This window comes from Stegostoma tigrinum, chromosome 28, assembly GCF_030684315.1.
Source record: "Stegostoma tigrinum isolate sSteTig4 chromosome 28, sSteTig4.hap1, whole genome shotgun sequence".
Taxonomy (NCBI): domain Eukaryota; kingdom Metazoa; phylum Chordata; class Chondrichthyes; order Orectolobiformes; family Stegostomatidae; genus Stegostoma; species Stegostoma tigrinum.
Window position 1 is genome coordinate 15,052,762 of NC_081381.1, and position 16,393 is coordinate 15,069,154.

The following is a 16,393-nucleotide window of genomic DNA, read 5'->3' on the forward strand; positions in this document are numbered from 1 at the left end:
TTTTTGACCCCATGATGGAGAAAGGATCACCGATAATTTGACCAAGGACACTACATCGAAAAAAATAGGGGCCTTGTGGCATCATGGGTAATATCCCTTATCTTTCAGCCAGACAGCCAGGGTTCAAGTCCCACCAACTCCAGAGGTATGTCATAACATTTCCAAACAACTTGTTTAAAAATATCTGCATTGAAGATCTCCTGCTGTGATGTCCAGGGATGGATATGATTGCCCTCTAGCCACCATAACTATTTTCCTTTGTAGTAGTCAATTAAGCAGAAAATTAAAATGCTGAATTTGGAGCGTATTTCTCTGTATTGGAGTCTCTAAGTTGGGATACAGATTGAAACTTTTGCTGGTTGTATTAATATCCTGTTAAACTGTCTTTCATAATGTTTGTTTTCTCCCTTCTTTTCACATTCTGTATTAAAGGATATGTACACCTTTGTGTGAATATGTTTCAGTGACTAATTACCACGCTAAATAAAATATAAGTTAAATTAAAATGTATGATCTATTCAACCAAGTCTTATTCTGGGATCTGACTTATTCAATATTAACATCAGTTGGGGTCACAACAATTACTACACGCTTGGATGATCATGGAACAGTCTCATGTGATTTATTTCTTCTGCAAGACATTACTATGCCAGTTTACAACTACAAATTCCAAATGCTGCAAGAAATTGTTGAGGATGCTTCTTGATAATAAATCATACATCAGCGAACAGGATTAATAATTTAGATTTTGCAACACCACTGCCTTACTTAAAAAGGAAAACAAGCTGTATGAAAATTACTTCTAATGCTTCCATGTAATTACAGTCACAGTTTCACAGACTAAGTGTTGAGAGTATTTAACCTTCAATGCTATTGTCTTTATTGCTGCAAGTGGTGTTTATAGCTTGCAAACAGACCATTTTAGGAGCTGCATGTTCTATTACAGGGTTATAATATTTGACAGAACACCTAATACTATAGAGTGTACTTTTTAACGAGATGTTCAGGCATCACATTTATACAAAGGGATCAAGCAGGTTTAATAAAAAGACTGAACTAAGTTTACTCTTGTTTAATATTAGCAAGCTCTTTCAGATTAAACACAACAGTCATATCGCTAAACCTGTGCAAAGTTCAACATTATCCTTTGGGAATTGTACTGAATTGCCATCAAATGAAATCACAAACATAGGGTGAAATTGCAAAATTATTTAGTCAGCAGATAATGAAATTACAAATGAAACAACATCCCCAAAGTTTGGCTGCAAATAACTTTGGGGATTAATGGTGAAAAATCACTTCACCATTTTCCTTCACTAGCACCGTTAGAGAAGAGTCAATTTCCTCCTGGTTCAATGAATAAAAGTAAAGGTGCCAAACCATAGGGCTGCTATTTCATTAGCAAAACAATTGGCGGGAGTTTAACCCAAGGGTAACCATATCTCAGGCAAGGGGAGAGATTGAGCTGCCAAGTCCTTCCTGGTAACCTCAGCTGGTGCAGGAATTGAACCCACACTGTGGGCATCATTCTGCATTGCAAACCAGCAGTCCAGTCAACTGAGCTAACCAAAGCCCTACTCAATGAATAAAAGCAATTTTATTTCCTAGTCTGAATTTGTTTTTACTGTAATAAAGTTTGAGGTGGATTAACTATTGGGTGCCATGACTAATTCCAACAACTCTGACCAGTAAAGAAATAACAATTTCTGCTCCTGATTAGTCTTTGGACAAACAATTGGACTGGGTTCAATAATGAAAACATTAACACTTATGTAACATCTTACACAACCTCAGGCCATCCTACATTATTTTATAACCTTCAAAATATGTATGATCTGTTGTACAAAATGTGGCTGCCAATGTAAGCACAGCAAGCTCCTACAAAATAGCAAAGTGATAGAGACATTAAAAAAAATTAAATGCTATAAAACCACAGCAAGTCAGATAGCCTTTGTATATAGAGAGAAGAGAGAGAGAGAGAGAGAGAGAGAGAGAGTGTGAGTGTGTTTTAGGTCTATGACTCTTCATCAGGAACTGAATTATATCAGAGAACAAAACCCTGCCCTGTTTCATTGCCATGTTACTGTGCTCACAAACACCAGAGAAACTACTTCCAATAGAATTGCGTAGAAAGTAGTAACCAACCGTGTGTGAAAATACTGTACATTACTGTAGTCACAAGCAAAGGCTACACTATAAATAGCAGTCCCTTAGAAGCTCAGCTACAAGAAAAGCAAAGTCAGCAAAAAGACATTTCTCCGCGCTCTCCACAAATACTAGCAAGTCAGGAAAGTACTGCCAATTTTAAGCATGCAGGAGACTTTTGAAAGACTTTATTACTTAAGTGAGGGTAACAGACTGGTACAATTTCTTTCAGTTTCACCAAATTGCTGATAGGATTGTGAGGGGGGAAGAGAAGGGGAAATCGCTGTAAAACTCCCAGTGCCTCTGTTGCAGGCACAGAGCAGCTAAGAGACATGAGGGGACAGGCTTTGAGTTACTGAACATTCAATTTGCTGCTCTATACCTTGCCAGGAAACATCCCACTTGTTCACCCAGCACAATGTAACCCTCTAGTATCACCTGCATAATGAGACGTCTTTGCCACGTACCGACAGCAATGAGTCCAAGTTATAGCTTTCACTATACAAAAGATAGTGCATAATTTTAGTGTTTTCTCTAAAACAAACGGAATGTAGATATAATTAAGATCAGCAATGTGAGCTGATTCCTGTAAACAATACTGGAGAATAAAAACTGAAAGAACTGCGGATCAGAAACTAAAAACAGAAAACGCAGGTCTGGCTGCATCTGTGGAGAGAGATCAGAGTTAACATTTTGGGTCCAGTGACCCTTGCCCAGAACTGGAAATAATGTGGTTTGGAAGCAAAATCAAAAAGTCAGAAATAGTCTATAATAATCAGGTAGATGAAGTGGGTTAAAACAATGGGTTTGCAATTACATCCCATATTCTTTACAAATCCCTGCTGCATTAGTCAGTCACAGTTGTGGCACAATTTTGAAAGCAGCTCATGCCATTCTGCTGGCAATTAAGGTCATGTCATCCAAGGATGAGTGTAATCAAACCGCTAGGACAGCAAGACACACCAACAATGAAACAAAATAAAAACAAAAACTTCATCTTTGATGCCCAAAATAACCTTCCAATACTTATCACAGTATTGTGAAATAGATCTTTCGCCATGTTGAATAACTCTGCCCCACCCACTGTTAAGCTAGCACAATGATAATTCTATGATACAATCTGAAAGTTTAGCTTTTGCTGACCAGAGGTCGACCTAACAAAAACAATGCTGAATATATGTTTTCAAATATTTTATGATATGGGAATATGGGAAAGGAGTTTGAAGATTTGGACCAGCTGGATCTTACACTAGCAGTGATTCAAAATCTGGACATACGGAGGGAGACTAGGGGACTGCATGATAATGGGGAATAGGAAAAGTTAGGGAGGAGAAACAGAATGGGAAAGGAAAGGCAGGAAGAGACTGCAAACGGGAGACTCCGGTGGAGGGGGGGGGGGGGGGGGCATGGATGGGAAGACTGGGAGGGAGGGAGGGAGGGAGGGAGGGCAGGCACGGATGAGAAGACTGGGAGGGAGGGAGGGAGGGCGGGCACGGATGAGAAGACTGGGAGGGAGGGAGGGAGGGCGGGCACGGATGAGAAGACTGGGAGGGAGGGAGGGAGGGAGGGAGGGAGGGAGGGCGGGCACGGATGGGAAGACTGGGAGGGAGGGCGGGCACGGATGGGAAGACTGGGAGGGAGGGAGGGAGGGCGGGCACGGATGGGAAGAGAGGGAGGGAGGGCGGGCACGGATGGGAAGAGAGGGAGGGAGGGCGGGCACGGATGGGAAGAGAGGGAGGGAGGGCGGGCACGGATGGGAAGAGAGGGAGGGAGGGCGGGCACGGATGGGAAGAGAGGGAGGGAGGGCGGGCACGGATGGGAAGAGAGGGAGGGAGGGCGGGCACGGATGGGAAGAGAGGGAGGGAGGGCGGGCACGGATGGGAAGAGAGGGAGGGAGGGCGGGCACGGATGGGAAGAGAGGGAGGGAGGGAGGGAGGGCGGGCACGGATGGGAAGACTGGGAGGGAGGGAGGGAGGGCGGGCACGGATGGGAAGACTGGGAGGGAGGGAGGGAGGGCGGGCACGGATGGGAAGACTGGGAGGGGGGAAGACTGGGAGGGAGGGAGGGAGGGCGGGCACGGATGGGAAGACTGGGAGGGAGGGAGGGAGGGAGGGAGGGCACGGATGGGAAGATTGGGAGGGGGGAAGACTGGGAGGGAGGGAGGGCGGGCACGGATGGGGGAAGACTGGGAGGGGGGAAGACTGGGAGGGAGGGAGGGAGGGCGGGCACGGATGGGAAGACTGGGAGGGAGGGATGGAGGGCGGGCACGGATGGGAAGACTGGGAGGGAGGGAGGGAGGGAGGGCGGGCACGGATGGGAAGACTGGGAGGGAGGGAGGGAGGGCGGGCACGGATGGGAAGACTGGGAGGGAGGGAGGGAGGGAGGGCGGGCACAGATGGGAAGACTGGGAGGGAGGGAGGGAGGGCGGGCACGGATGGGAAGACTGGGAGGGAGGGAGGGAGGGCGGGCACGGATGGGAAGACTGGGAGGGGAGGGAGGGAGGGCGGGCACGGATGGGAAGACTGGGAGGGAGGGAGGGAGGGCGGGCACGGATGGGAAGACTGGGAGGGAGGGAGGGAGGGCGGGCACGGATGGGAAGACTGGGAGGGAGGGAGGGAGGGCGGGCACGGATGGGAAGACTGGGAGGGAGGGAGGGAGGGCGGGCACGGATGGGAAGACTGGGAGGGAGGGAGGGAGGGCGGGCACGGATGGGAAGACTGGGAGGGAGGGAGGGAGGGCGGGCACGGATGGGAAGACTGGGAGGGAGGGAGGGAGGGCGGGCACGGATGGGAAGACTGGGAGGGAGGGAGGGAGGGCGGGCACGGATGGGAAGACTGGGAGGGAGGGAGGGAGGGAGGGAGGGCACGGATGGGAAGACTGGGAGGGAGGGAGGGAGGGCGGGCACGGATGGGAAGACTGGGAGGGAGGGCGGGCACGGATGGGAAGACTGGGAGGGAGGGCGGGCACGGATGGGAAGACTGGGAGGGAGGGCGGGCACGGATGGGAAGACTGGGAGGGAGGGAGGGAGGGAGGGAGGGCGGGCACGGATGGGAAGACTGGGAGGGAGGGAGGGCGGGCACGGATGGGAAGACTGGGAGGGAGGGAGGGAGGGAGGGCGGGCACGGATGGGAAGACTGGGAGGGAGGGAGGGAGGGAGGGCACGGATGGGAAGACTGGGAGGGAGGGAGGGTGGGAGGGAGGGCACGGATGGGAAGACTGGGAGGGAGGGAGGGAGGGAGGGCACGGATGGGAAGACTGGGAGGGAGGGAGGGAGGGAGGGCACGGATGGGATGGAAGACTGGGAGGGATGGAAGACTGGGAGGGATGGAAGACTGGGAGGGATGGAAGACTGGGAGGGATGGAAGACTGGGAGGGAGGGAGGGAGGGAGGGCGGGCATGGATGGGAAGACTGGGAGGGAGGGAGGGAGGGCGGGCATGGATGGGAAGACTGGGAGGGAGGGAGGGAGGGCGGGCATGGATGGGAAGACTGGGATGGGAAGACTGGGATGGGAAGACTGGGAGGGAGGGAGGGAGGGCGGGCATGGACGGGAAGACTGGGAGGGAGGGAGGGAGGGCGGGCATGGACGGGAAGACAGGGAGGGAGGGAGGGCATGGACGGGAAGACTGGGAGGGAGGGCGGGCATGGATGGGAAGACTGGGAGGGAGGGAGGGAGGGCGGGCATGGATGGGAAGACTGGGAGGGAGGGCGGGCGAGCATGGATGGGAAGACTGGGAGGGAGGGAGGGAGGGAGGGCGGGCATGGATGGGAAGACTGGGAGGGAGGGAGGGAGGGAGGGAGGGAGGGAGGGAGGGAGGGAGGGCGGGCATGGATGGGAAGACTGGGAGGGAGGGAGGGAGGGCGGGCATGGATGGGAAGACTGGGAGGGAGGGAGGGAGGGCGGGCATGGATGGGAAGACTGGGAGGGAGGGAGGGAGGGCGGGCATGGATGGGAAGACTGGGAGGGAGGGAGGGAGGGCGGGCATGGATGGGAAGACTGGGAGGGAGGGAGGGAGGGCGGGCATGGATGGGAAGACTGGGAGGGAGGGAGGGCGGGCATGGATGGGAAGACTGGGAGGGAGGGAGGGAGGGCGGGCATGGATGGGAAGACTGGGAGGGAGGGAGGGAGGGAGGGCGGGCATGGATGGGAAGACTGGGAGGGAGGGAGGGAGGGCGGGCATGGATGGGAAGACTGGGAGGGAGGGAGGGAGGGCGGGCATGGATGGGAAGACTGGGAGGGAGGGAGGGAGGGCGGGCATGGATGGGAAGACTGGGAGGGAGGGAGGGAGGGCGGGCATGGATGGGAAGACTGGGAGGGAGGGAGGGAGGGAGGGCGGGCATGGATGGGAAGACTGGGAGGGAGGGAGGGAGGGCGGGCATGGATGGGAAGACTGGGAGGGAGGGAGGGCGGGCATGGATGGGAAGACTGGGAGGGGAGGGAGGGAGGGCGGGCATGGATGGGAAGACTGGGAGGGAGGGAGGGAGGGCGGGCATGGATGGGAAGACTGGGAGGGAGGGAGGGAGGGCGGGCATGGATGGGAAGACTGGGAGGGAGGGCGGGCATGGATGGGAAGACTGGGAGGGAGGGAGGGAGGGAGGGCGGGCATGGATGGGAAGACTGGGAGGGAGGGAGGGCGGGCATGGATGGGAAGACTGGGAGGGAGGGCGGGCATGGATGGGAAGACTGGGAGGGAGGGCGGGCATGGATGGGAAGACTGGGAGGGAGCGCGGGCATGGATGGGAAGACTGGGAGGGAGCGCGGGCATGGATGGGAAGACAGGGAGGGAGGGAGGGCGGGCATGGATGGGAAGACTGGGAGGGAGGGAGGGCGGGCATGGATGGGAAGACTGGGAGGGAGGGAGGGAGGGCGGGCATGGATGGGAAGACTGGGAGGGAGGGAGGGAGGGCGGGCACGGATGGGAAGACTGGGAGGGAGGGAGGGAGGGCGGGCACGGATGGGAAGACTGGGAGGGAGGGAGGGAGGGCGGGCACGGATGGGAAGACTGGGAGGGAGGGAGGGAGGGCGGGCACGGATGGGAAGACTGGGAGGGAGGGAGGGAGGGCGGGCACGGATGGGAAGACTGGGAGGGAGGGAGGGAGGGCGGGCACGGATGGGAAGACTGGGAGGGAGGGAGGGAGGGAGGGAGGGCACGGATGGGAAGACTGGGAGGGAGGGAGGGAGGGCGGGCACGGATGGGAAGACTGGGAGGGAGGGAGGGAGGGAGGGCGGGCACGGATGGGAAGACTGGGAGGGAGGGAGGGAGGGCGGGCACGGATGGGAAGACTGGGAGGGGAGGGAGGGAGGGCGGGCACGGATGGGAAGACTGGGAGGGAGGGAGGGAGGGCGGGCACGGATGGGAAGACTGGGAGGGAGGGAGGGAGGGCGGGCACGGATGGGAAGACTGGGAGGGAGGGAGGGAGGGCGGGCACGGATGGGAAGACTGGGAGGGAGGGAGGGAGGGCGGGCACGGATGGGAAGACTGGGAGGGAGGGAGGGAGGGCGGGCACGGATGGGAAGACTGGGAGGGAGGGAGGGAGGGCGGGCACGGATGGGAAGACTGGGAGGGAGGGAGGGAGGGCGGGCACGGATGGGAAGACTGGGAGGGAGGGAGGGAGGGCGGGCACGGATGGGAAGACTGGGAGGGAGGGAGGGAGGGCGGGCACGGATGGGAAGACTGGGAGGGAGGGAGGGAGGGAGGGCACGGATGGGAAGACTGGGAGGGAGGGAGGGAGGGCGGGCACGGATGGGAAGACTGGGAGGGAGGGCGGGCACGGATGGGAAGACTGGGAGGGAGGGCGGGCACGGATGGGAAGACTGGGAGGGAGGGAGGGAGGGAGGGAGGGAGGGAGGGAGGGCGGGCACGGATGGGAAGACTGGGAGGGAGGGAGGGCGGGCACGGATGGGAAGACTGGGAGGGAGGGAGGGAGGGAGGGCGGGCACGGATGGGAAGACTGGGAGGGAGGGAGGGAGGGAGGGCACGGATGGGAAGACTGGGAGGGAGGGAGGGTGGGAGGGAGGGCACGGATGGGAAGACTGGGAGGGAGGGAGGGAGGGAGGGCACGGATGGGAAGACTGGGAGGGAGGGAGGGAGGGAGGGCACGGATGGGATGGAAGACTGGGAGGGATGGAAGACTGGGAGGGATGGAAGACTGGGAGGGATGGAAGACTGGGAGGGATGGAAGACTGGGAGGGATGGAAGACTGGGAGGGATGGAAGACTGGGAGGGATGGAAGACTGGGAGGGATGGAAGACTGGGAGGGAGGGAGGGAGGGAGGGCGGGCATGGATGGGAAGACTGGGAGGGAGGGAGGGAGGGCGGGCATGGATGGGAAGACTGGGAGGGAGGGAGGGAGGGCGGGCATGGATGGGAAGACTGGGATGGGAAGACTGGGATGGGAAGACTGGGATGGGAAGACTGGGAGGGAGGGAGGGAGGGCGGGCATGGACGGGAAGACTGGGAGGGAGGGAGGGAGGGCGGGCATGGACGGGAAGACAGGGAGGGAGGGAGGGCATGGACGGGAAGACTGGGAGGGAGGGCGGGCATGGATGGGAAGACTGGGAGGGAGGGAGGGAGGGCGGGCATGGATGGGAAGACTGGGAGGGAGGGCGGGCGAGCATGGATGGGAAGACTGGGAGGGAGGGAGGGAGGGAGGGCGGGCATGGATGGGAAGACTGGGAGGGAGGGAGGGAGGGAGGGAGGGAGGGAGGGAGGGAGGGCGGGCATGGATGGGAAGACTGGGAGGGAGGGAGGGAGGGCGGGCATGGATGGGAAGACTGGGAGGGAGGGAGGGAGGGCGGGCATGGATGGGAAGACTGGGAGGGAGGGAGGGAGGGCGGGCATGGATGGGAAGACTGGGAGGGAGGGAGGGAGGGCGGGCATGGATGGGAAGACTGGGAGGGAGGGAGGGAGGGCGGGCATGGATGGGAAGACTGGGAGGGAGGGAGGGCGGGCATGGATGGGAAGACTGGGAGGGAGGGAGGGAGGGCGGGCATGGATGGGAAGACTGGGAGGGAGGGAGGGAGGGAGGGCGGGCATGGATGGGAAGACTGGGAGGGAGGGAGGGAGGGCGGGCATGGATGGGAAGACTGGGAGGGAGGGAGGGAGGGCGGGCATGGATGGGAAGACTGGGAGGGAGGGAGGGAGGGCGGGCATGGATGGGAAGACTGGGAGGGAGGGAGGGAGGGCGGGCATGGATGGGAAGACTGGGAGGGAGGGAGGGAGGGAGGGCGGGCATGGATGGGAAGACTGGGAGGGAGGGAGGGAGGGCGGGCATGGATGGGAAGACTGGGAGGGAGGGAGGGCGGGCATGGATGGGAAGACTGGGAGGGGAGGGAGGGAGGGCGGGCATGGATGGGAAGACTGGGAGGGAGGGAGGGAGGGCGGGCATGGATGGGAAGACTGGGAGGGAGGGAGGGAGGGCGGGCATGGATGGGAAGACTGGGAGGGAGGGCGGGCATGGATGGGAAGACTGGGAGGGAGGGAGGGAGGGAGGGCGGGCATGGATGGGAAGACTGGGAGGGAGGGAGGGCGGGCATGGATGGGAAGACTGGGAGGGAGGGCGGGCATGGATGGGAAGACTGGGAGGGAGGGCGGGCATGGATGGGAAGACTGGGAGGGAGCGCGGGCATGGATGGGAAGACTGGGAGGGAGCGCGGGCATGGATGGGAAGACAGGGAGGGAGGGAGGGCGGGCATGGATGGGAAGACTGGGAGGGAGGGAGGGCGGGCATGGATGGGAAGACTGGGAGGGAGGGAGGGAGGGCGGGCATGGATGGGAAGACTGGGAGGGAGGGAGGGAGGGCGGGCATGGATGGGAAGACTGGGAGGGAGGGAGGGAGGGCGGGCATGGATGGGAAGACTGGGAGGGAGGGAGGGCGGGCATGGATGGGAAGACTGGGAGGGAGGGAGGGAGGGCGGGCATGGATGGGAAGACTGGGAGGGAGGGAGGGAGGGAGGGCGGGCATGGATGGGAAGACTGGGAGGGAGGGAGGGCGGGCACGGATGGGAAGACTGGGAGGGAGGACGGGCACGGATGGGAAGACTGGGAGGGAGGGAGGGAGGGAGGGCGGGCACGGATGGGAAGACTGGGAGGGAGGGAGGGAGGGAGGGAGGGAGGGAGGGCGGGCACGGATGGGAAGACTGGGAGGGAGGGAGGGAGGGAGGGAGGGAGGGAGGGCGGGCACGGATGGGAAGACTGGGAGGGAGGGAGGGAGGGAGGGAGGGAGGGAGGGAGGGCGGGCACGGATGGGAAGACTGGGAGGGAGGGAGGGAGGGAGGGCACGGATGGGAAGACTGGGAGGGAGGGCACGGATGGGAAGACTGGGAGGGAGGGAGGGAGGGAGGGCACGGATGGGAAGACTGGGAGGGAGGGAGGGAGGGAGGGAGGGAGGGCACGGATGGGATGGAAGACTGGGAGGGATGGAAGACTGGGAGGGATGGAAGACTGGGAGGGATGGAAGACTGGGAGGGATGGAAGACTGGGAGGGAGGGAGGGAGGGAGGGCGGGCATGGATGGGAAGACTGGGAGGGAGGGAGGGAGGGAGGGCGGGCATGGATGGGAAGACTGGGAGGGAGGGAGGGAGGGCGGGCATGGATGGGAAGACTGGGAGGGAGGGAGGGAGGGCGGGCATGGATGGGAACACTGGGATGGAGGGAGGGAGGGCATGGATGGGAAGACTGGGAGGGCGGGCATGGATGGGAAGACTGGGAGGGAGGGAGGGAGGGCGGGCATGGATGGGAAGACTGGGATGGGAAGACTGGGAGGGAGGGAGGGAGGGCGGGCATGGACGGGAAGACTGGGAGGGAGGGAGGGAGGGAGGGCGGGCATGGACGGGAAGACAGGGAGGGAGGGAGGGAGGGCGGGCATGGACGGGAAGACTGGGAGGGAGGGCGGGCATGGATGGGAAGACTGGGAGGGAGGGAGGGAGGGAGGGCGGGCATGGATGGGAAGACTGGGAGGGAGGGAGGGCGAGCATGGATGGGAAGACTGGGAGGGAGGGAGGGAGGGCGGGCATGGATGGGAAGACTGGGAGGGAGGGCGGGCATGGATGGGAAGACTGGGAGGGAGGGAGGGAGGGAGGGCGGGCATGGATGGGAAGACTGGGAGGGAGGGAGGGCGGGCATGGATGGGAAGACTGGGAGGGAGGGAGGGAGGGCGGGCATGGATGGGAAGACTGGGAGGGAGGGAGGGAGGGCGGGCATGGATGGGAAGACTGGGAGGGAGGGAGGGCGGGCATGGATGGGAAGACTGGGAGGGAGGGAGGGAGGGCGGGCATGGATGGGAAGACTGGGAGGGAGGGAGGGCGGGCATGGATGGGAAGACTGGGAGGGGAGGGAGGGAGGGCGGGCATGGATGGGAAGACTGGGAGGGAGGGAGGGAGGGCGGGCATGGATGGGAAGACTGGGAGGGAGGGAGGGAGGGCGGGCATGGATGGGAAGACTGGGAGGGAGGGCGGGCATGGATGGGAAGACTGGGAGGGAGGGAGGGCGGGCATGGATGGGAAGACTGGGAGGGAGGGAGGGCGGGCATGGATGGGAAGACTGGGAGGGAGGGCGGGCATGGATGGGAAGACTGGGAGGGAGCGCGGGCATGGATGGGAAGACAGGGAGGGAGGGAGGGCGGGCATGGATGGGAAGACTGGGAGGGAGGGAGGGCGGGCATGGATGGGAAGACTGGGAGGGAGGGAGGGAGGGCGGGCATGGATGGGAAGACTGGGAGGGGAGGGAGGGAGGGCGGGCATGGATGGGAAGACTGGGAGGGAGGGAGGGAGGGCGGGCATGGATGGGAAGACTGGGAGGGAGGGAGGGAGGGCGGGCATGGATGGGAAGACTGGGAGGGAGGGCGGGCATGGATGGGAAGACTGGGAGGGGAGGGAGGGAGGGCGGGCATGGATGGGAAGACTGGGAGGGGAGGGAGGGCGGGCATGGATGGGAAGACTGGGAGGGAGGGCGGGCATGGATGGGAAGACTGGGAGGGAGCGCGGGCATGGATGGGAAGACTGGGAGGGAGCGCGGGCATGGATGGGAAGACTGGGAGGGGAGGGAGGGAGGGCGGGCATGGATGGGAAGACTGGGAGGGGAGGGAGGGCGGGCATGGATGGGAAGACTGGGAGGGAGGGCGGGCATGGATGGGAAGACTGGGAGGGAGCGCGGGCATGGATGGGAAGACTGGGAGGGAGGGAGGGCGGGCATGGATGGGAAGACAGGGAGGGAGGGAGGGCGGGCATGGATGGGAAGACAGGGAGGGAGGGAGGGCGGGCATGGATGGGAAGACTGGGAGGGAGGGAGGGAGGGCGGGCATGGATGGGAAGACTGGGAGGGAGGGAGGGAGGGCGGGCATGGATGGGAAGACTGGGAGGGAGGGAGGGAGGGCGGGCATGGATGGGAAGACTGGGAGGGAGGGAGGGAGGGCGGGCATGGATGGGAAGACTGGGAGGGAGGGAGGGAGGGCGGGCATGGATGGGAAGACTGGGAGGGAGGGAGGGAGGGCGGGCATGGATGGGAAGACTGGGAGGGAGGGAGGGAGGGCGGGCATGGATGGGAAGACTGGGAGGGAGGGCGGGCATGGATGGGAAGACTGGGAGGGAGGGAGGGAGGGCGGGCATGGATGGGAAGACTGGGAGGGAGGGAGGGAGGGCGGGCATGGATGGGAAGACTGGGAGGGAGGGAGGGCGGGCATGGATGGGAAGACTGGGAGGGAGGGTGGGCATGGATGGGAAGACTGGGAGGGAGGGCGGGCATGGATGGGAAGACTGGGAGGGAGGGAGGGAGGGCGGGCATGGATGGGAAGACTGGGAGGGGGGGAGGGAGGGCGGGCATGGATGGGAAGACTGGGAGGGAGGGAGGGAGGGAGGGCGGGCATGGATGGGAAGACTGGGAGGGAGGGAGGGAGGGCGGGCATGGATGGGAAGACTGGGAGGGAGGGAGGGAGGGCGGGCATGGATGGGAAGACTGGGAGGGAGGGAGGGAGGGCGGGCATGGATGGGAAGACTGGGAGGGAGGGCGGGCATGGATGGGAAGACTGGGAGGGAGGGCGGGCATGGATGGGAAGACCGGGAGGGAGGGAGGGAGGGAGGGAGGGCGGGCATGGATGGGAAGACCGGGAGGGAGGGAGGGAGGGAGGGAGGGCGGGCATGGATGGGAAGACCGGGAGGGAGGGAGGGAGGGAGGGAGGGCGGGCATGGATGGGAAGACCGGGAGGGAGGGAGGGAGGGAGGGAGGGCGGGCATGGATGGGAAGACCGGGAGGGAGGGAGGGAGGGAGGGAGGGCGGGCATGGATGGGAAGACCGGGAGGGAGGGAGGGAGGGCATGGATGGGAAGACCGGGAGGGAAGACCGGGAGGGAGGGAGGGAGGGAGGGAGGGAGGGAGGGCGGGCATGGATGGGAAGACCGGGAGGGAGGGAGGGAGGGAGGGAGGGCATGGATGGATGGGAAGACCGGGAGGGAGGGCGGGCATGGATGGGAAGACCGGGAGGGAGGGAGGGAGGGCGGGCATGGATGGGAAGACCGGGAGGGAGGGAGGGAGGGCGGGCATGGATGGGAAGACCGGGAGGGAGGGAGGGAGGGCGGGCATGGATGGGAAGACCGGGAGGGAGGGAGGGAGGGCGGGCATGGATGGGAAGACCGGGAGGGAGGGAGGGAGGGCGGGCATGGATGGGAAGACCGGGAGGGAGGGAGGGAGGGAGGGCGGGCATGGATGGGAAGACCGGGAGGGAGGGAGGGAGGGCGGGCATGGATGGGAAGACCGGGAGGGAGGGAGGGAGGGCGGGCATGGATGGGAAGACCGGGAGGGAGGGAGGGAGGGCGGGCATGGATGGGAAGACCGGGAGGGAGGGAGGGAGGGCGGGAGGGAGGGAGGGAGGGAGGGAGGGAGGGAGGGAGGGAGGGAGGGAGGGAGGGAGGGAGGGCGGGAGGGAGGGAGGGAGGGCATGGATGGGAAGACCGGGAGGGAAGACCGGGAGGGAGGGAGGGAGGGCGGGCATGGATGGGAAGACCGGGAGGGAGGGAGGGAGGGAGGGAGGGAGGGCATGGATGGGAAGACCGGGAGGGAGGGCGGGCATGGATGGGAAGACCGGGAGGGAGGGCGGGCATGGATGGGAAGACTGGGAGGGAGGGTGGGCATGGATGGGAAGACTGGGAGGGAGGGCGGGCATGGATGGGAAGACTGGGAGGGAGAGGGGGCATGGATGGGAAGACTGGGAGGGAGGGGGGGGTGGGGATGGATTGGAAGACTGCCGGAGGGAGGGCTAGCATGGATGGAAAGACTGCAGGGGGAGGGAGGGCAGGCATGGATGGGAAGACTGCAGGTGATGGATGGAGAGACTGATTGGGGGGGTGGGGGGGGGGTTTGGCTGGAATGGGGGGGGGGGGGAGGAAGGGGAGCAGGCCTGGATGGAAAGATTGTGGCGGGGGGGGGGGGGGAGGGTGAGCATGGATGGAAAGACTGCAGGGGGAGGGCATGGATGGGAAGAGTAGGGATGGAGGGAGGGCATGGATGTGAAGACTGCCGGGGGCGGGGGAAGGCGGAAGGAACAGCATGCGTGGGATGACGCCAGAGCCTGGAGGGGTCTTTGATGGGAAGGTGGCGGGAGGGTGGTGGTGGTCCTGGGTGGGAAGGGTGGGGGGTGGTGGTCCTGGGTGGGAAGGGTGGGGGCTGGTGGTCCTGGGTGGGAAGAGGTGTAGAGGGGGGGGTGGGGAGGGTGTCCTGGATGGGAAGGGGGTGGGGAGGGTGTCCTGGATGGGAAGGGGGTGGAGGGGGTGTCCTGGGGCCTGGATGCGCGGGGGGGGGGGGGTTGGTGAGGGGGGTCCTGGATGGGAAGGGGGGGGTCCCGGATGGGAAGGGGGGGTGGGGAGGGGGGTCCTGGATTGGGGGGGGGGGGGTGGAGAGGGGGCGGTCCCGGATGGGAAGTGGGGGTGGAGAGGGGTCCCTGGATGGGAGGTGGGATTTCTGGAATATGGCATGAAACGAGGTGGGGGGGGGGGGAGAAGAGCACATGTGAGGAGAGTGGAGCTGATGGTGGGGTGGGTGCGGGTACAGGGCTGGATGGTTTCCCTCGGAGGGATGCCTGCTGCTTTCTGGAATATTCCCTCAACATGCCGCACGCAGACCATCATCTCTCCGGTAACCAGGGGCGACCGGATGCGGCCTAACGCAGCGACAAGGTGGAAAGAAAAATGAATAAGACGCCGGGAGGGGCAGAATCTCGGTCGCACTCACCCTCCCGCGAAGAGATGCAGCACGGTTTCTCTCTGTGCCATCTTCAGACTGACATTGCGGTGAGCCCAAGACAGGCCCCGGTACAAGCTGCCCGTCAGCCTCTCCACAGACTGACAGCCGTTCGCACCCGGCAACCGAGCCAGCAGGAACACGCCACCGCGCGTGCGCCAACCGGCCCCTGTGACGTCACCCGGAGGCGGGGAGGGGGCGGTGGCCTGACGTCACTGCGGCCGCTTGCATCACCGGTGGGCAGAGGGGGCGCGGCCGGCGCCTGCTGCCTGCCAAGGGAGCGTTTGCAAATTACAACTTACAGCTCAGCAGGAGGGCCCCTGTGGTATGTCCCTATCTGTGAGGCAGGAGGCCCAGTTCCAAATCGGAAAGGGGCAGGTGTTGTCAGATCTCAGATTCAGAAGGTTAATTCTCTTTTAAAAAGTGCCTACAGCAAAATGAAGGGTTAAATATATCATGCTCCCAAAATAATAACCTTATCAAGGTTTACAAAATCATGAGGAGATTGGATAGGGTGAATAGCCAAGGTCTTTTACTCCAGGGTAGCAGAGTCCAAAACTACAGGGCATAGGTTTAGTGATAATGGGAACTGCAGATGCTGGAGAATTCCAAGATAATGAAATGTGAGGCTGGATGAACACAGCAGGCCCAGCAGCATCTCAGGAGCACAAAAGCTGACGTTTCGGGCCTGGACCCTTCGTCAGAGAGGGGGATGGGGAGAGGGTTCTGGAATAAATAGGGAGAGAGGGGGAGGCAGACCGAAGATGGAGAGAAAAGAAGATAGGTGGAGAGAGTGTAGGTGGGGAGGTAGGGAGGGGATAGGTCAGTCCAGGGAAGGCGGACAGGTCAAGGAGGTGGATGAGGTTAGTAGGTAGCTGGGGGTGCGGCTTGGGGTGGGAGGAAGGGATGGGTGAGAGGAAGAACCGGTTAGGGAGGCAGAGACAGGTTGTACTGGTTTTGGGATGCAGTGGGTGGGGGGAAAGAGCTGGGCTGGTTGTGTGGTGCAGTCGGGGGAGGGGAGATT

At 61.8% G+C, this 16,393-nt stretch overlaps 1 protein-coding gene across 1 annotated transcript in view; it reads right to left on the reverse strand.

Annotated features, from left to right (window-relative positions):
- slc25a33 (solute carrier family 25 member 33) overlaps positions 1-15,528 on the reverse strand; it is a 46,638-nt gene extending 31,110 nt beyond the window's left edge. The window contains exon 1 of the mRNA XM_059655605.1: positions 15,361-15,528. Within this exon, the coding sequence (XP_059511588.1) occupies positions 15,361-15,401 (41 nt within the window). The 5' untranslated portion in view covers positions 15,402-15,528. The remainder of the gene's footprint in view (positions 1-15,360) is intronic.
- Positions 15,529-16,393: the final 865 nt, after the last annotated feature.